This window comes from Phascolarctos cinereus, unplaced genomic scaffold (assembly GCF_003287225.1).
Source record: "Phascolarctos cinereus isolate Bilbo 61053 unplaced genomic scaffold, phaCin_HiC Scaffold_4;HRSCAF=312, whole genome shotgun sequence".
Classification (NCBI taxonomy): domain Eukaryota; kingdom Metazoa; phylum Chordata; class Mammalia; order Diprotodontia; family Phascolarctidae; genus Phascolarctos; species Phascolarctos cinereus.
Window position 1 is genome coordinate 616584538 of NW_027555847.1, and position 15035 is coordinate 616599572.

A 15035-nucleotide genomic window follows, 5' to 3' on the forward strand; every position below is an offset into this window, starting at 1 on the left:
ACTGAGGAGGTGGACAGAGAATACATTCCAGACTGGAGGGGATAGGCTCTGCAAATGTACAAAGAAGGGAGGTCACAGATATTGGTAGGATCACAGATCTAGAGCTGGAAGGGGTTTGCAGAGGCCACCTAGTCCAACATACCCAGTTTACAGATAAGGAAATTGAGGTGGAATGTTGTATTTGAGGGACAGCAAGGAGTCAAGTTTGGCAGTAATGGGAACACAGAGTGTTCAAAGGGGAGCAATATGTTCTTGGAAAGATATGAAGACTGGTTTTCAAGCATCAGTTCAGGAAAAAAAACTCCATATGACTTGGCAAAAATGGACTTTGAGTATTAACTTGGATTGTGAAGTAGCTCTAGGATGAATATGACAGAATGTGAATTTCTGTTATGAAACAGGCAAATAAAGGGCTAGGACCCTAACAGAAACTGCATAGGAAGGATAGCATCTCTGTTTCCTGGCCTCCCTGGCTTCCTCAAAATTCTACCTTCTACAGTCTTGATCCCCTTTAATGCTAGCTCCTTCCCTGTGTGATTATCTCCAATTTATCCTATTGATAAGATATTTCTACATAGTTGTTTCCATATTGTCTCCACCACCAGAATGAGAGTTTCTTGGCTTTTTTCTTTCTTTGTATTCCCAGTACTTACAGTGTCTGGCACATAGTAGGTGCCTATCGAGTGATTGGTTTTGAAGGTTTAAAGAGCTGATGAAACTTGAATTCTCCTGGCAACAAAATATGTATACAATTATGTTAAGATTATGATAAGTAGAGTTCCAGACATTTCCACCCAGAAGAAGATCAAACAGGGACATTTAGTTCAAACATAAATCAACAGCACATGTGCACAGTCCAAAAAGCTGAGGGCAATGCATGAATCCCAGACCAAAGGACATGACCTATATTCTTTATGATGCCATCTATCCTGTGTCATCACCTATCATCACCTTTGAAAACTGTTCACAAGGCCCTCGGGAAGGAAATCAAATTTAGGGATCAACAGATTCATTGATATCTAGAGCTGGACTAGAACTGAGAGGTCACCTAGTCACCCCTGCCTCCTCCCAACCCCCAGTACAATGAGACCTAGGGAGAGGAAGAAACAGGCCCAAAGTCACATGGGAAATAAATGTCAAGGGCCATTTTTGAACTCAGGTTCTCTGCTACCAGAGCCCTCAGGGAACACCCACTCTTCCAAGGGCACATAAGCATTGAGTGGGTTCCATGAGGGCTCTCTGGCATTTGAGAGTATCACTGATCCTTTTTTATTAATTATTGCTAACATAATTAGTAAAATGATTAATTACCCAGGAAAAAGTAGAATATTACATTCTCATATTCAGGAAACATTTAGTAATGGTAATAATGATCTTTTTTTTTTAAGTGTCAAAAGGGAAGGAAACTGTCAGGTCAGAACTCTTGGAAGTAAAGAGAAGAGGGTAGGGTTTTCAGTGTTCTTGCCAACAGTCCCTGAATAGCTAAATACATAAGATGTTAACACAAGAGAAAGACCAAGTCAAGATTGTTGAAGGAGAAAGGTGAGTCAAGGTGTCTTGGTAACATTTGACTATCCCCTTTCTATCACAAAAATAAATTTTTTTGAGGGACAGGAGAGAGGAGTTCTGAGCCTGTGATTTCATTAGTTTATAGAACTCAAGTCAAAGAAACTTCCTCTGCCATCAGCTCAATCAATCAACATTTATTAAGTGATTACTATAAAGCTCTGTGCTAGGCACTCGGAATACAAATACTAAGAGAGTTGCTTGGGGTACTGAGAGATTAAGTAACTTGCTCACAGGATCACGGAAGTGGTATGTGTCAGAGGAGGACTTGAACTCAAAGCTTCCTGACGCCACAGGGAGTTTTCTGCCCCCTACATAATGCTGACTCTTAAACATGGCTACGTTAAAAATGAAATTAACATGAGAATAAGCCTAATACAACAAGAGAAAAAATTTAAGAACATGCAATACTAATGCTATGATTGAATGAAAGGTAGACAGAAGTCTAGAAAATTAAATGGTTTGATTCAGGGAATAACAATAAACAATGTTGCCAGACAGATGATTGTGTGATAAAGAATCCCAAATGTTTCACAGTTTCCTTACTCATAAGTTTAGTTCTAGGAAATTAAATATCACTAGCTATTTTCCCTCAGATTGCCAACAAGAGAAAACATTTTATTGGAGAAAATACAGAAAATGCTGGTCTATTAAATTAGAGAGTAGGTTCTGAGTTAATATATATCAAGGACACGTCAATATTTCACTTCTACTGGGTCAAATGCCTTTGTGAAACCACCAAGCAATAGAAATAGCAGCTTCTTTTGTTCCTTAGGCATCTCACTAAGTTGCAGGTTGCTGGAAATCCCTGGTACTTATTTATTATGTATATATTTTGTGCACATGTTATCTCTCCTAATGGAATAAGCTTCCTGTGAGGAGGGACTATTTAATTTTTATCTGTATATTTGAAGTGCCTAGCACAGTGCCTAGCCCACAGCAGGAACTTAATAAATGTTCCTTAAGTGACTGATTCTTCCCAAATTCTACAAAGCTTGAGTATACATAGACACAGAGCTTTGAGAAATGTTAAGGTTTAGTTAAGCTTAATTTACATGTGCTTCAATGGACCTGGCTTCAAATCCCACCTCTGATATTTATTACCTTTGTGACTTAGGGCAAGTCACAAAGACAGCATGGTATGAGGAACAGACCAATGGACTCAGAGTGAGAAAGATCTGAGTTTAAAGTTTTACTTAGGCACTTACTAGCTGTGTGACCCTGGGTATTTCAGAGCCTCTCAGTGTCAGTTTTCTTATCTGTAAAATGGGAGGGAGTTGGTTTGGACTGGATGACCTTTAAATCTTTGTTCCTCTGAAGTCACTTAACTTTCCTGGGCCTCAGTTTCCTTATCTGTAAAATGAGGGGACCCTGGATTAGATGATCTCTGAGGTCCCTTCCTGGGCAGCTAAGTGGTGCAATGGATAGAGTGCCTTGCCTGGAGTCAGGAATACTCATCTTTTTGAGTTCAAATCCGGCTTCAGACACTTACATGCTGTGCGACCTTGGGCAAGTCATTTAACCTTGCTTGCCTCCATTTCTTTATGTGTAAAATGAGATGAAGAAGGCAATGGTGAACCACTCCAGTATCTCTGCCAAAAAAAACTCCCAAATGGGATCACAAAGAGTTGCACAGGACTGAAAAATGACTGAATAACAATTGAGGTTTCTTCCAGCTCTCGCTAGATTTCCTATGAACAGAAACTAATATTCCAATCTCACTCATTACCAATGGCCAGTTTAGGGAGTCAAGAGATATAAGTTCCAGTTTCAGTTCTGCTTCTAATGTTGGGCAAATTAAGTGATCTTTCTGGGCAAGAGTTTTCTCCACTGTAACTTTGTGGGATGTGGATCTTTGTGGGATGAGAATAGATGACCTCTAAGGTTCTTTCTAGCTTTAAGATTCTGTAATTCCACAGGATTGTAGACTTAGAGCTCACAATTAAATAGAAGGAGGTGAATGAGTCAGGATAAACACCAATCTATTGTCCAGTAAAATAAGAAGTGATTCAAAGAAAGTCTGAGCTGAGATGTAGAGAGGGACTTTTATAATGGAATGAAACAAGCTCAACACTGTGTTGGATCCCTTAGGAGCAATTTGATACAGATAAAAGTAAAGTTTGATACTTGGGTTTGGATAATCGACTTTGCAAATACAAGATGGGGAGATGTTGTGAGACAGCAGTTTATCTGGATAAGATCTGTGGATTTTAGTGGGATTAAATTTAGCTGACTCAGTATAAGTCAACAATATGACACGGCAACAAAGAAAAGCAAAGCAATGTTAATGGAGGCATAGCGTCCGACATAAGGGAGATGACAGTCCCATGAACAATGGCCTGGGTCAGACCTGATGTGGAATGATAATCTGTTTGGTTCTGGGTGCCATATTTCAGGAAAGACACTGATAAGCTGAGGAGCAGCTAGAGGAGGGATATGGAAGGTCCTTGAGTTCAAGATATATAAGGACTGGTAGATGGAACCAGGGATTTTAGGGAGGAAAAAAGAAGACTTAGGGGAAAGTGATAATTATCTTCAGGTATATGAGGGATTGCCATGGGGAAAACAGACTAGATTTTTCCTACTTGGATCCAGAAAGGATAACTCAGAGTAATGGGATCATAGGATCATAGATAGAGCAGGAAATGAACTCCAAGGCCATCTAATCCAAGGCATTTATTTGAAAGATGAGGAAACTGAGGTCAAAAGAGTCACATAGGTTAAATGGCAGAGGCAGCTACATAATTTGACCTACACCACCTTGCTTGAAGGTAGAGGATTAGACTCTATGGTTCCTTTTCAACTTTATGAATGCTGAAGATCAGATGTTCTTCAATGAGGTAGAAGATTGCATTAAGGCTTAGTCCATAGAAGTATTTCAAAGAAGTTGTTCTGGAAAGAGAGCAGTGTTGTGTTCTTGGAACATTTTTCCAAAAGACAGAGGGTCACGAAGGCCCTCATTGTGAAACAACTGAATGCTAAGAAACTACATTTATGTTTGGATTCTGCTGACGGAGTCCTTGGGGGGGGGGCCGGGAAATGCTGACTTTTAATAAGCTATAATTGCCTCTGGTTAACAATGCACACATACTTCTTCCCATACCCAGAGCCACTCTACAAAGGCATTTGCTGATGGTAAAATGCCAGGAAACGTCTTTGCTATAATGACTTATGGAATAACATGAACCCCTTCATCTGGCACATTCACCACTTGGGGGAATCCTCTCACACAAAAGCAGCATCACTTTGTGATGAGGGCTTTCCTCCAAACCTTATTACATTATCCAAATATCTGCAGCCAAGGAAGGTGCTATAGAAAAGCATCCTATGTACCACTTCTTTCTCTACTGCAGTGCCCATGGATCATAATGATCTTTTCAAATGTGAAAAAAACAGATAATATATATAAAATGCCATGTAAACCTGAAACATCATCATTATGAATAATAAGGTCATTAATCATGTCATCAAGAGGGGAGCTAATTTTTTTTTCATTAGAGGGAATGGAAACTATCAGTCCATAACACCTTAAGGTATAGGGGGAGGAGAGGGAAGGAATAGAGTTTCCAAAGTCCTTTCGAGGTTAGCAAAGAGCCTAATGACTTCTTAATTTTCAAGCTTTAAGAAAAGTATGATATTAAAAGGAGATAGAGGGAGGGTGAGATATTACCAACAAACTACCTGATTTTCTGTGATGGGGAGAAAGAGAGAAAAAGCCTCTCCCCATGTCTGGATGGAACCATATGGCAAATTTATGGCAAGACTTAGACAAGAGTCACAGAAGATGGGTAGGCAGGAATAAGTTGGGACTTGTATCACTGGAATGAAAATCTGCATTTGGGAGATTGTGGATCAATAGGTATCTAAGAAATATTAATGATTATATGATTGATTAGAATAATTAGCAATATAGCACTTGAATCTATTATTGATATAATTATTAATAATATAAATAGCCCCTCAAATGCATCTGTGATCCCATTGACTTGGGAGTTCTGTTAAATGATTCAGGATACAACCTATCCATGGTGCTTGCTCATCCAAAAAGTTTGTCACAGAGGCTCACCCATAGTGCTAGAGGTCAACTTTGTAAGGGTATCATTAGAGCCATTTGGCTTACTGGGTGCCATTCTTTTTTTTTTCTTAATCATAGCAACCTAAGAATATCTGTATTCTCTTTTCTTTGTTTTAAAGTTTAGATTTTTACATATGTAATTACTGAATATACAGTTTGTCTAGGGGAAAAAAAACTCCATAACTTCTACCTCTACTACATAAAGGTAAGCACATGTAGAGAAAGTCCCTCAATACCTCTACAAATATTGCTCATTGTCAATAAGGTAACAATGCTCCTTAAATACACTGTGCATCTTTCTCAGTAAGTACATTTAAAGCATTTTTTCTCTAACATGGACTAACTTGGAAAAATCCCAAAATAGCCTTGCACCATTGTCATGCCGTTATCTAAGGCATGTTTTCTGTCTCTCATAAATCAAGATTAAGATAGAAGTATAATAATGATGTTTCCTGCACTGAACAGCTTTCCTCAAGAGATATCTGCAGCTATCTGCCAAAGCAGCTCCCTCACCCTACAAAGCTGCCAGGAGAACTGCTCCCACCAACAAGGATACCGAATACACAACTTTCCAGTGTGAAAGGAAAACAAAAGAAAAAGAAAAAAAAGTTGACAGAGAGCCACAATATGGGAACGCACCATAAAGGCAAGAATACAGGAAATAATACTGGTATCAAAGGGAAAAGACAAGGGCAAGAATTAAAGCAGTTGTATGAATAAGAGATTGAAAAACCAGAACGGAGGTAGAAATCTATGGAAAGGCTCCAAGCATAGATAAGTAGTTTTATTTCTCTTTTTTCATCATCATAGAGTGGGAAGAATACTGGGTTAGGACCCAGGAGTCCTGAGATCTAATCCCACATATTCCACTAACTAGTCATGTGCTCTGGTGGTCTGACTCCAAATCCAGTGCTATGTCCACTTTACCATATCACGTGATGTTGCAGCCATAAAGATTAATGTGACCTCAGATTGAAGAAATGGAAGAATTGTATCCAGGGAGAGGGGTGCGATAATACTATTGTTCTAGTGAGACCTTACCTGTAATATGGTGTCCAGTCCCTGCCATCAAATTTTAGAGAGACAATAGATAAAATGGAATATATCCAGAGGAAGACAATCAAGGTTTTGACTCTAAATACTCTAAATTATTTCCTACTTATCTTGTATAGAACCTGTTTATGTACATTTGTTTGTTGTCTCTCCCATTAGATTGTAAACTCTTTGAGGGTAGGGACTCTCTTTTACCTCCTGTATCCCTGGCATCAGCACACAGTTGGCATTTCATGAATGTTTACTGATTGATTGCCATATGCTGATTACCATACCATAAGCAAATTTTTGAAGCTGTTTAACCATCAGAAGAAAAGACTCAGGGGGAGTCTGATGATAAGAGCTTACAAAAATTTCTTGAGAGAGAGAGAGAGAGATTAAACTTATTCTGCTTAGCTATAAGGAAAAAAAACTTCAACTCTATGTAAGGAAAAACTTCTTAGCAATGAGACATTTTCAAGGTAGAATAGGCAATATTATTATTATTATTATTATTATTATTTATTATTATTAGGCTAGGCAATGGGATTAAGTGACTTGCCCAGGGTCACACAGCTAGTAAATGTTATATATGTGAGGCCGGATTTGAACTCAGGTCCTCCTGAATCCAGGGCCGGTGCTCTATCCACTGTGCCACCTAGCTGCCCCAGAACAGGCTATCTCAGAGCGGAATGAACTCTGTCACTAGAGGTTAGCACAGAGACTAATGACCTCTTTGAATTAAGCAAAGGCTAGATTATCACTTATTGGGCATGTTGGAAGATGAATTCATGATTTGGGCCAGGTATGGCCTAGATGACCTTTGAATTTCCTTTAAACTCTGAAATACAAGGCAAAGGAAGCAGTCTTTCATCCTGTTTCTACAAGCAACAAACTGCTACTTCCAATGCCAATCAGATGCTTGGAAGGCTACTGGGCTGGTCTCTGTTATCCTCTCAGAACTAGTTACACTAGGAATCCTGACTACAGTCTGAGAAAGACCTACTCAAACCAAGAGATTTGTATATTATTTTTTTAAAAAGACAGTACCAGAAAGACAATACAGAGAAGCAGGTTTAATTAGATATACCATGTAGTCTCCCACTAGGACTGTACCTCTAGATGACTTTGACTGTTCATGTGTTACATCTCTTTAAAGCAACATAACACAACAACAATAACATTTCAAAATCAGTTATTTCAGTTGTTTCTGACTCTTTGTGACCCCATTTTGGCTTTTCTTGGAAAAGATACTGGAGTGGTTTGCAATTTCCTTCTTTAGGGCATTTTACAGAAGAAGAAATTGAGGTAATCTGGGCTATGTGACTTGACCAGGGTTACAGCTAGTGTCTGAGGCCAGATTTGAACTCATGGAAATGAATTTTCTTGATCCCAAGCATAATGCTCTATCCGCTGTACCACCTAACTGCCCTCTACAAACATTACTTATACATAAAATATTCTCCTTCCCCCAAGGAGTCACCTAGGAAAACCATACAATTATTTGATTCTGTCACTGCTTAAGATATTTGCAGAACTTATGATTAACTCTAAAGAATATAGCATATTCTTTTGAATATCCTTCTATCATTCTAATGCACAGGTCTGACCATTTAACTCCCCACTCAAGAATCTTCAATAGCTCCCTGTGACTTCTAGGAAAACACAACAAAATAAATTCTTTAGTCTGGTATCTGAAGCTCGTCACAATCTGGGGTCCACATTTAACTTCATATTACTCTTCTTCAGTCCTTCTATGTTCCAGTCAAACTGGTCTTCTTGCTGTAACCTGAACTTGGTTCCCTTTTCAACATCTGCCTCCATGTCTGGAATCTAGTCCCTCCTCACCTCTGCTTCCTAAAATCCTTAGCTTCCCTCAAGGCTCAGCTCAGGTGTTCCTTCCTATGGTTAAGCCTTTCCCAACTCTCCTGAATTGTGAGTTTTTTCTTCCTCCTCAAATCATATCGAATTTCCTTATCTGTTTGTATGTTATATTCCCAAGAAATGTGAGCTCCTGAGGGTCAGGGACATTTTTTTAATTGTTGTTTTTGCCTTTCTATCCCTAGTGCCTTGGACATAGTAGGCACACAATTAAAAGTCTGTTGAATAACAGAATTGAAACAATAAGAGAAAAATTATTATCCTCTGAGAGTGGATTCAATTTTTAGAAGCAGCTAAAAGTCAGTTAGAAAAATATCTAACATAAAATATGATGCTCAAGCTGTGGAATACTAAGGTGGCTAGCTATGCACAGTGGGAAGGCAGCTGTGATGTAGTACAAAGGACATTAGATGCAAAATCATAAGACATAGATTCAAATCCTGATTCCACCATTTATTAGCTATGGGAGTAATGTTATACTGCCTGCTTCACAGGGTTGTTGTGAAGAAAGTGCTCTTCAATATTGTTATTGGTTTCTAGTTTCTTTCTTTAAGACTGGAAGGTACACAGAATCCTTATTGTTTCTGGTTTTTGCTTGCTAGGCTAAGCAGTTTACATTTGATCCTAGAGTGGATAGAGGACCATTGAGGACTTCTGAGCAGGAGAGTAACATGGCCAGAGCTGTGAATTAGGAAGATTACCTTGGCAGTTGTATGACGGATGGGATAATGTAATAAGGAAGAAGCTAGAGGCAGAAAGAATAGTTAGGATATTTGGATAATCCAGGTGAGAGGTGATGAGGCATTGAACCATGGCAGTGGTAGTGCAAGTAAACAAGAGAGACATGTGGAGGCAAGCGACTAAATATCAAATAATCAGTATTTATTAAGTGTCCATGTGCCAGGCACTGAGAATTGAAAGATAAAATTCCAATCATCCCTGACCTTAGGGAGTTTACCTTGTATTAGGAGAAGTAACATACAGAAGAGAGAAGTTTATGCAAAATATATGCAGAGTAAATTCAGAGTAATTTTGGGGGAGGGAGAGCGGCACTAAGAAGACTGAAATAGAAGGAAGAATGAAACATGACCAAGGTTGGTGTTATCAACAGGAATAAGAAAGTTAAATTCAGAGAGGCTAGTTTGGGAGGGGGGAAGGAAATAATGAGTTTATTTTGGGACATAAGGAGTACATTTAAGTGGAGATGTTCAGGAGGCAAATGCCAATGAGGAACTTTGATTCAGGGTCAATGGAAGGGCTATTGTTGTTGTTTTAGTGACAGAGAAACCAGAGCACTTTCTCAGGGTAGAAAGAAGTCTCCACCTGACAGGAAAACATTACTGAAGCAAAGTCATGAAGGAGATGGGAAGGAATGGGATTAGAGAAATGTGGAAAGGCTAGATCTGGGAAAGAAAATCACCTCATCCTCTGCAACTGTAGGAAAAGTGGAGGAGATGAGTTTGCATAATCAGGAAAGGACAGATAATCCTGAAAAGATGAGGGCTGCAAAGCAGAGGCCCTAGAATGTTAAAATGAGGACTCTTTGCTTTATTCTATAAGCAATGGGGGCACCACTGAAGATCCTTGAACAGAGGAATGTCAGGATTGTAACTGACTGAGGAAGATGAAAGATACTTCACGTTAACAATGAGTGACTCAGGCTTTCCAAGAGAGTAGAATTTGGAATTTCCAGGGAATTTAGACTTTATTTGACAGCTAAGTGACATTCAGAAATCTTTTTACTTATTTAGCATAATATTTCTGCTGATTAGGGTGCATGGGGATGAAAAATCAAATATTCATTATAGATGTTCACATCTCCACACCTTTAATTTTCACATCACGTAAATATTAATTCAGTCATGGGAATTAAACTCCAAGGTGCTCAACTCCAAATCAACTCCCTAAATATTTTAAGGCTATTTGTTGCCTTTAAGTCTGTCTATTATTCTGATACAATTTAAAGTTTATAAAAAAGAGTGATTTACTTAAAGAAGGCTCAGAATTTTTTAAAAGCTCCTTGATATGAAATATGCTTATATGTCAATATGTAAAAGGTTGAGAGAGAGGCAGTGAATAGAGAAGGCTGGTTCTGAAATCAGGTAAGAGCTACAATCAAGTCCTGCCTCTGACATGTATGGGCTGTGTGACCCTGGGCAAGTAACTTAACATCTGAGTGCTCAAGGTAATGCTCAAGATAGTTACACAACAGATGCATTGGTAGGAGCTTCTTTAGATGGAATTCCTTATACCAATGAAATCAATCTCAGTCCCCCTTTCCCTCACTAAAAAGGAGACAGGACAGGGCTTATAATGACTCATATAATACTTAAATTCAAGGTAGCTTGATGTATTCTAAAGAGATAAATGCATGATCCTGGGCAAGTCCGTTCACTTCTGAATCCCAGTTTCCTCATCTGTAAAAGGGGGATAAGAAGAGTCTTTAAATCATAGGTTTACTGTTAGGTTTAAATGAAATAGTATATATAATCATTTTGCAAACCTTGAAGTGCTACGTGAGTGTAAGCTATTATTCATTCAATCACTTAATCATCCCCCAAATATTCATTAAGCTATTACTATTTGTTATAGCCCTGTGCTAAGCACCAGGGATACAAAGAAAGTTAAAAGCATGTCCGTGCATTTTAATGGAGGCGAAAGTGTGCAAAAATTGTTTGTAGAATATGAATGTCATTAATTATTATTATCAGATGAATGAATGACAAAGCATTTATTTAGCACTTACTACGTACCTTACACTGTGCTAGGTACTGCTATTGTTATTGTTGTTGTCACTGTTACTACTGCTGTTATTATTAAAAGGATGCAGCTTTTCCAAATCAAAGATAATCACAAACAAAATAAAGAGGCTGAACTTTGGCATTGCCATTTCAGAATGAAAATTATGGAGTTTAAAGTTCTTGCAGTAGCTTGGGGGAGACGTATCCATGGGAGGCAATACTACAAACAGTTTTACAAAGGAAACATCACAGGGATACGGAAAGTATCTTTGGACAGAAATGGGTTCCTGAGGGGTGTTCAATAAACACTGCTAATCTCATTCTCTACTCCAATATGCATGCTCAACCCTGTCCCAAATTGTTTACACAGTGGCTCATCTACAGCTGGGGCCTAATAAAATAGGACTGAACAGAATAGAGTTTAACTGATTTTATTTTATAGAAGGAAAACGAAAATTCTTTGGATGCTTCATTCAGCATTGCACAACAAGACTTTATAAAGTCCCTATTATGTGCAAACCTAAGAAGGGCCTGGGCAAACTTTCGAGGGGCCATTTGTAAATCACACAGTGTATGTAACACCACCTATAACTCCATCAGCAATAAGTCACTGGGAACAAAATGCCTACACAGTACAGATCAAATGAGTGAAACAATTCTCAGATTACCTGATGTATAAACACATCCCTATAGAGCAGTCATCATCCAGGCAGCCGGCTTTCTTCTAGGGAGATGGATTATCATTGAGTTAATCTCAGTGTACCACGAGACAGCTGACCTAGTTTTCTTTAATACCATTACGCACATAGCTTAGCCAGTCACAATATTTTGCAGATTGAAAAACGTATCTAGTGCTCTCCAAACTCATTTTATTATTATCTCTTCATTTGAAATGACACAAAATGGCCATTAAAATAAAACAAAAAGTCAAAGCAATCTGTGGTTGATGCACTTGGGTGAGGCTACCAGTCTGCATGCTGCATAGAGAGAAATATATCTTTCTTTTTTTTTAATGCTGAAATGTAATATAGGGTATTATCTACACTTCAGCTTTAGTTTGAACCGACCCTACAGTTACAGGGGCCTTAAATGTACTAGTACTATTGAAGCAATTAAGGATTCCTCTTGAGTATGCCATGAAATTGACATACAGTCTTTCTTGATATCTGTTTTTTAAAAGACTTTCCATTTCAGAGACTTAACAGGGTTTTCTCACCGTTTTCAAAGCAACAAAGACTTCTAAAATGCCTTCTTCCTACTTGTCTTCTTTTCCAACAGTAAGTAAAACACTCTATGTCCACTTTGTCTGCCATGGCAGAGAGAGGGTTGGCCTCGGAGTCAGAAAGATGTGTTCAAGTTTCACCTCTGACCCACACTACCTGTGTGACTATAGGGAAGTCACTTACTGTCTTTCTGCCCCAGGCATAGTCTCCAAGACAATGAGAACTCTTACAACAAAAGTTCCCCACATGAAAGAAATAAACTCAAAATAGTACATAAATGATAAAGTGACATGGCTCCAAGGAGCTTTTCAGATTATCTGGTTAGTCTAAGATGCCTCCATTTATTTATTTCAGTTTCTGTTTAGTGATCAGTGACTGCTTTCTTTAAATTTTATTTATGGATATTTAAAAACATCATAATAATGTCCTTATACTCTCCCTCCACAGAGAATACTTATTTCTTTACAGCAAAAAAAAAAAATCCTTAAGGAGAATAACAGACACAGTAACCACATCTGCATGAGACATTCTACAGCTATATTGTTCCACCTCCCTACCTTTCTATAGAAAGGCTTTTACCCAGTTTAAAAAAAAAAGAATTTTCAGAAGTTCTTTGATATTATAATGAAGGTCTTTGTGAAGGGTCTTTTGGTAGGGAGCAAAAGAATCTCTCATTTTTGGATCTTTGGAAGTACACTTTTATTTACTCCTCCTCCCTCTCTCTTCAATCCATCCAGTAGGAAACAGTGAGGTACCTTGCGTGAGTAACTGAAGGTTCCTGACTTCTTCTCGAACCTTCAGCTGAAGCACCTGCTGCAAGATGTGCTGTCGGAGATTCTCCTGGGCGATCCCCATTCGTTCCAGCTTTTTGTCAGTGAGTCTCAGCAGTGCCCGTCCTGGAGTGTTGGGAAAAAGAAAATAAACAATAATTACTGAAAGATCTTCACGAACATCTACTTATTACTTCTGATTACCACGTGAGTAATCCAGGACCTGGATTTTGGGTTTTGCTAGAAAAGAAATCCTCATGTCATAAAGGAAATATAAAATAAAGCTATCTCTATTACGCATGGAGAGAGAAGAATAGGAAGCCTGGATGATGGAAAGCTATGTTTTTTTAAATGATTTTTATTGATAGCTTTCTGCTTATTCATCACCAAAATTCCTCTAAGCATTCCTTCCCTTCTTCCTTCCCATAGAGCTATCCCATCCAACAAAGAGAGAAATAAATAGGCAAAATCAATAAATATATGAAAAAGCATGAGAATATATGCAATATTCCACACTCACGGACCTCCCACCTCTGCAAAGGAGTGGGATGCTACACTCTTTTCACATCTGTTCTTTGGTGACATGCTTATTATTTGTAATTTTGCAATATTAATTGTTGATTGTAGTTGGTTCTTTCCAGTTACATTGTTGTATTTATTGGGCATACTGTTTTCTTGACTCTGTTTACTATACTCTGCATCAGTTCACATAAGTCTTTCCATGCTTCTCTGTCTTCGTCATATTTTCTATTTTTCATACCACAGTGATATTCCATTACACGCATGTACCACATTTTGTTTAGCTATTCCCCAATCTATGGGTATCTTCTTTGCCATCACAAAATAAATTTTTTGGTGTATATGTAGACTACACTCTAATCAATTACCTCTTTTGAGTATAAGCTTAGTAACAGAATTTCTGGTTTAATGGGCATGGGCATTTTAGTTACTTTATTTACATAATTCCAAATTGCATTCCAAAGTGGTCATACTAATTCATAGCATACCAAATATGCACTAGGGTGCCTATTTTCCCACAACTCCTGTAACACTTACCTACTGCAAAGCTACAGAAAAGTAACAAAACAATGATACCTTCTGTCAGTCAAACTCCAGCTTATGACAAAGAGAAAGAATAAACCAAAAATAAGATACAATAGTTTGTATAATATCCTATCCTATTAGCTCCCTATTCCTCTGTTTGGGAGGAAGAGATATATTTTATTATTTAGTCAGAGTATGACTTCCTTTTAATCTTTTAATTCATATTGCAAAAGTCATTTTATATATTGTTCTTTTGGTTCTGCTTATGTGATTCTTTACCAATTCATCTTCCCAGGTTGCTTATAACTTTTTCTATCATACACTAATAGTTCATCACATTCATATACTGTAGTTTGTTTTGCCATTCCCCAATGGATGGGCACCTACTTTGTTTCCAGTTTTTCAAAACCAAAAACAATGCTGCTGACTTCCTGGTTACATGAACAACAAAATGGTGGATTAAACATTTTCTCTGATCTCCACAATCTCACATTTCTCCAAAATAGAAATTATGCACCAAAGGTAAAGCAACTTCATCTGTTTCAATGGCCTGGGACCCTCAAAATCCAAGGGAAGGCAAAAAAAATTTCCCTCAAACCTAGGAATTGATGCTAATTAACCCTAAGCTCATTCAGAACCCCCCCACACACACTATCAGCATCAAGACTGTACTAGCAGACCTAACAGATTTACATTAAGACTC

At 38.1% G+C, this 15035-nt stretch overlaps 1 protein-coding gene across 2 annotated transcripts in view; it reads right to left on the minus strand.

Annotated features, from left to right (window-relative positions):
• Window positions 1–15035, minus strand: part of SAMD12 (sterile alpha motif domain containing 12) — a 514242-nt gene that overhangs the window by 181109 nt on the left and 318098 nt on the right. The window contains exons 4-6 of one of the 2 annotated variants that reach the window (XM_020975534.2): window positions 13274–13414; window positions 11964–12019; window positions 10241–10971 (exon numbers count right to left, since the gene is read on the minus strand). In XM_020975534.2, the coding sequence (XP_020831193.1) occupies window positions 11997–12019; window positions 13274–13414 (164 nt within the window). In that variant the 3' untranslated portion in view covers window positions 10241–10971; window positions 11964–11996. Of the gene's footprint in view, window positions 1–10240; window positions 10972–11963; window positions 12020–13273; window positions 13415–15035 lie in introns of those variants that run through there. The other variant, XM_020975533.2, reaches the window with a different exon arrangement.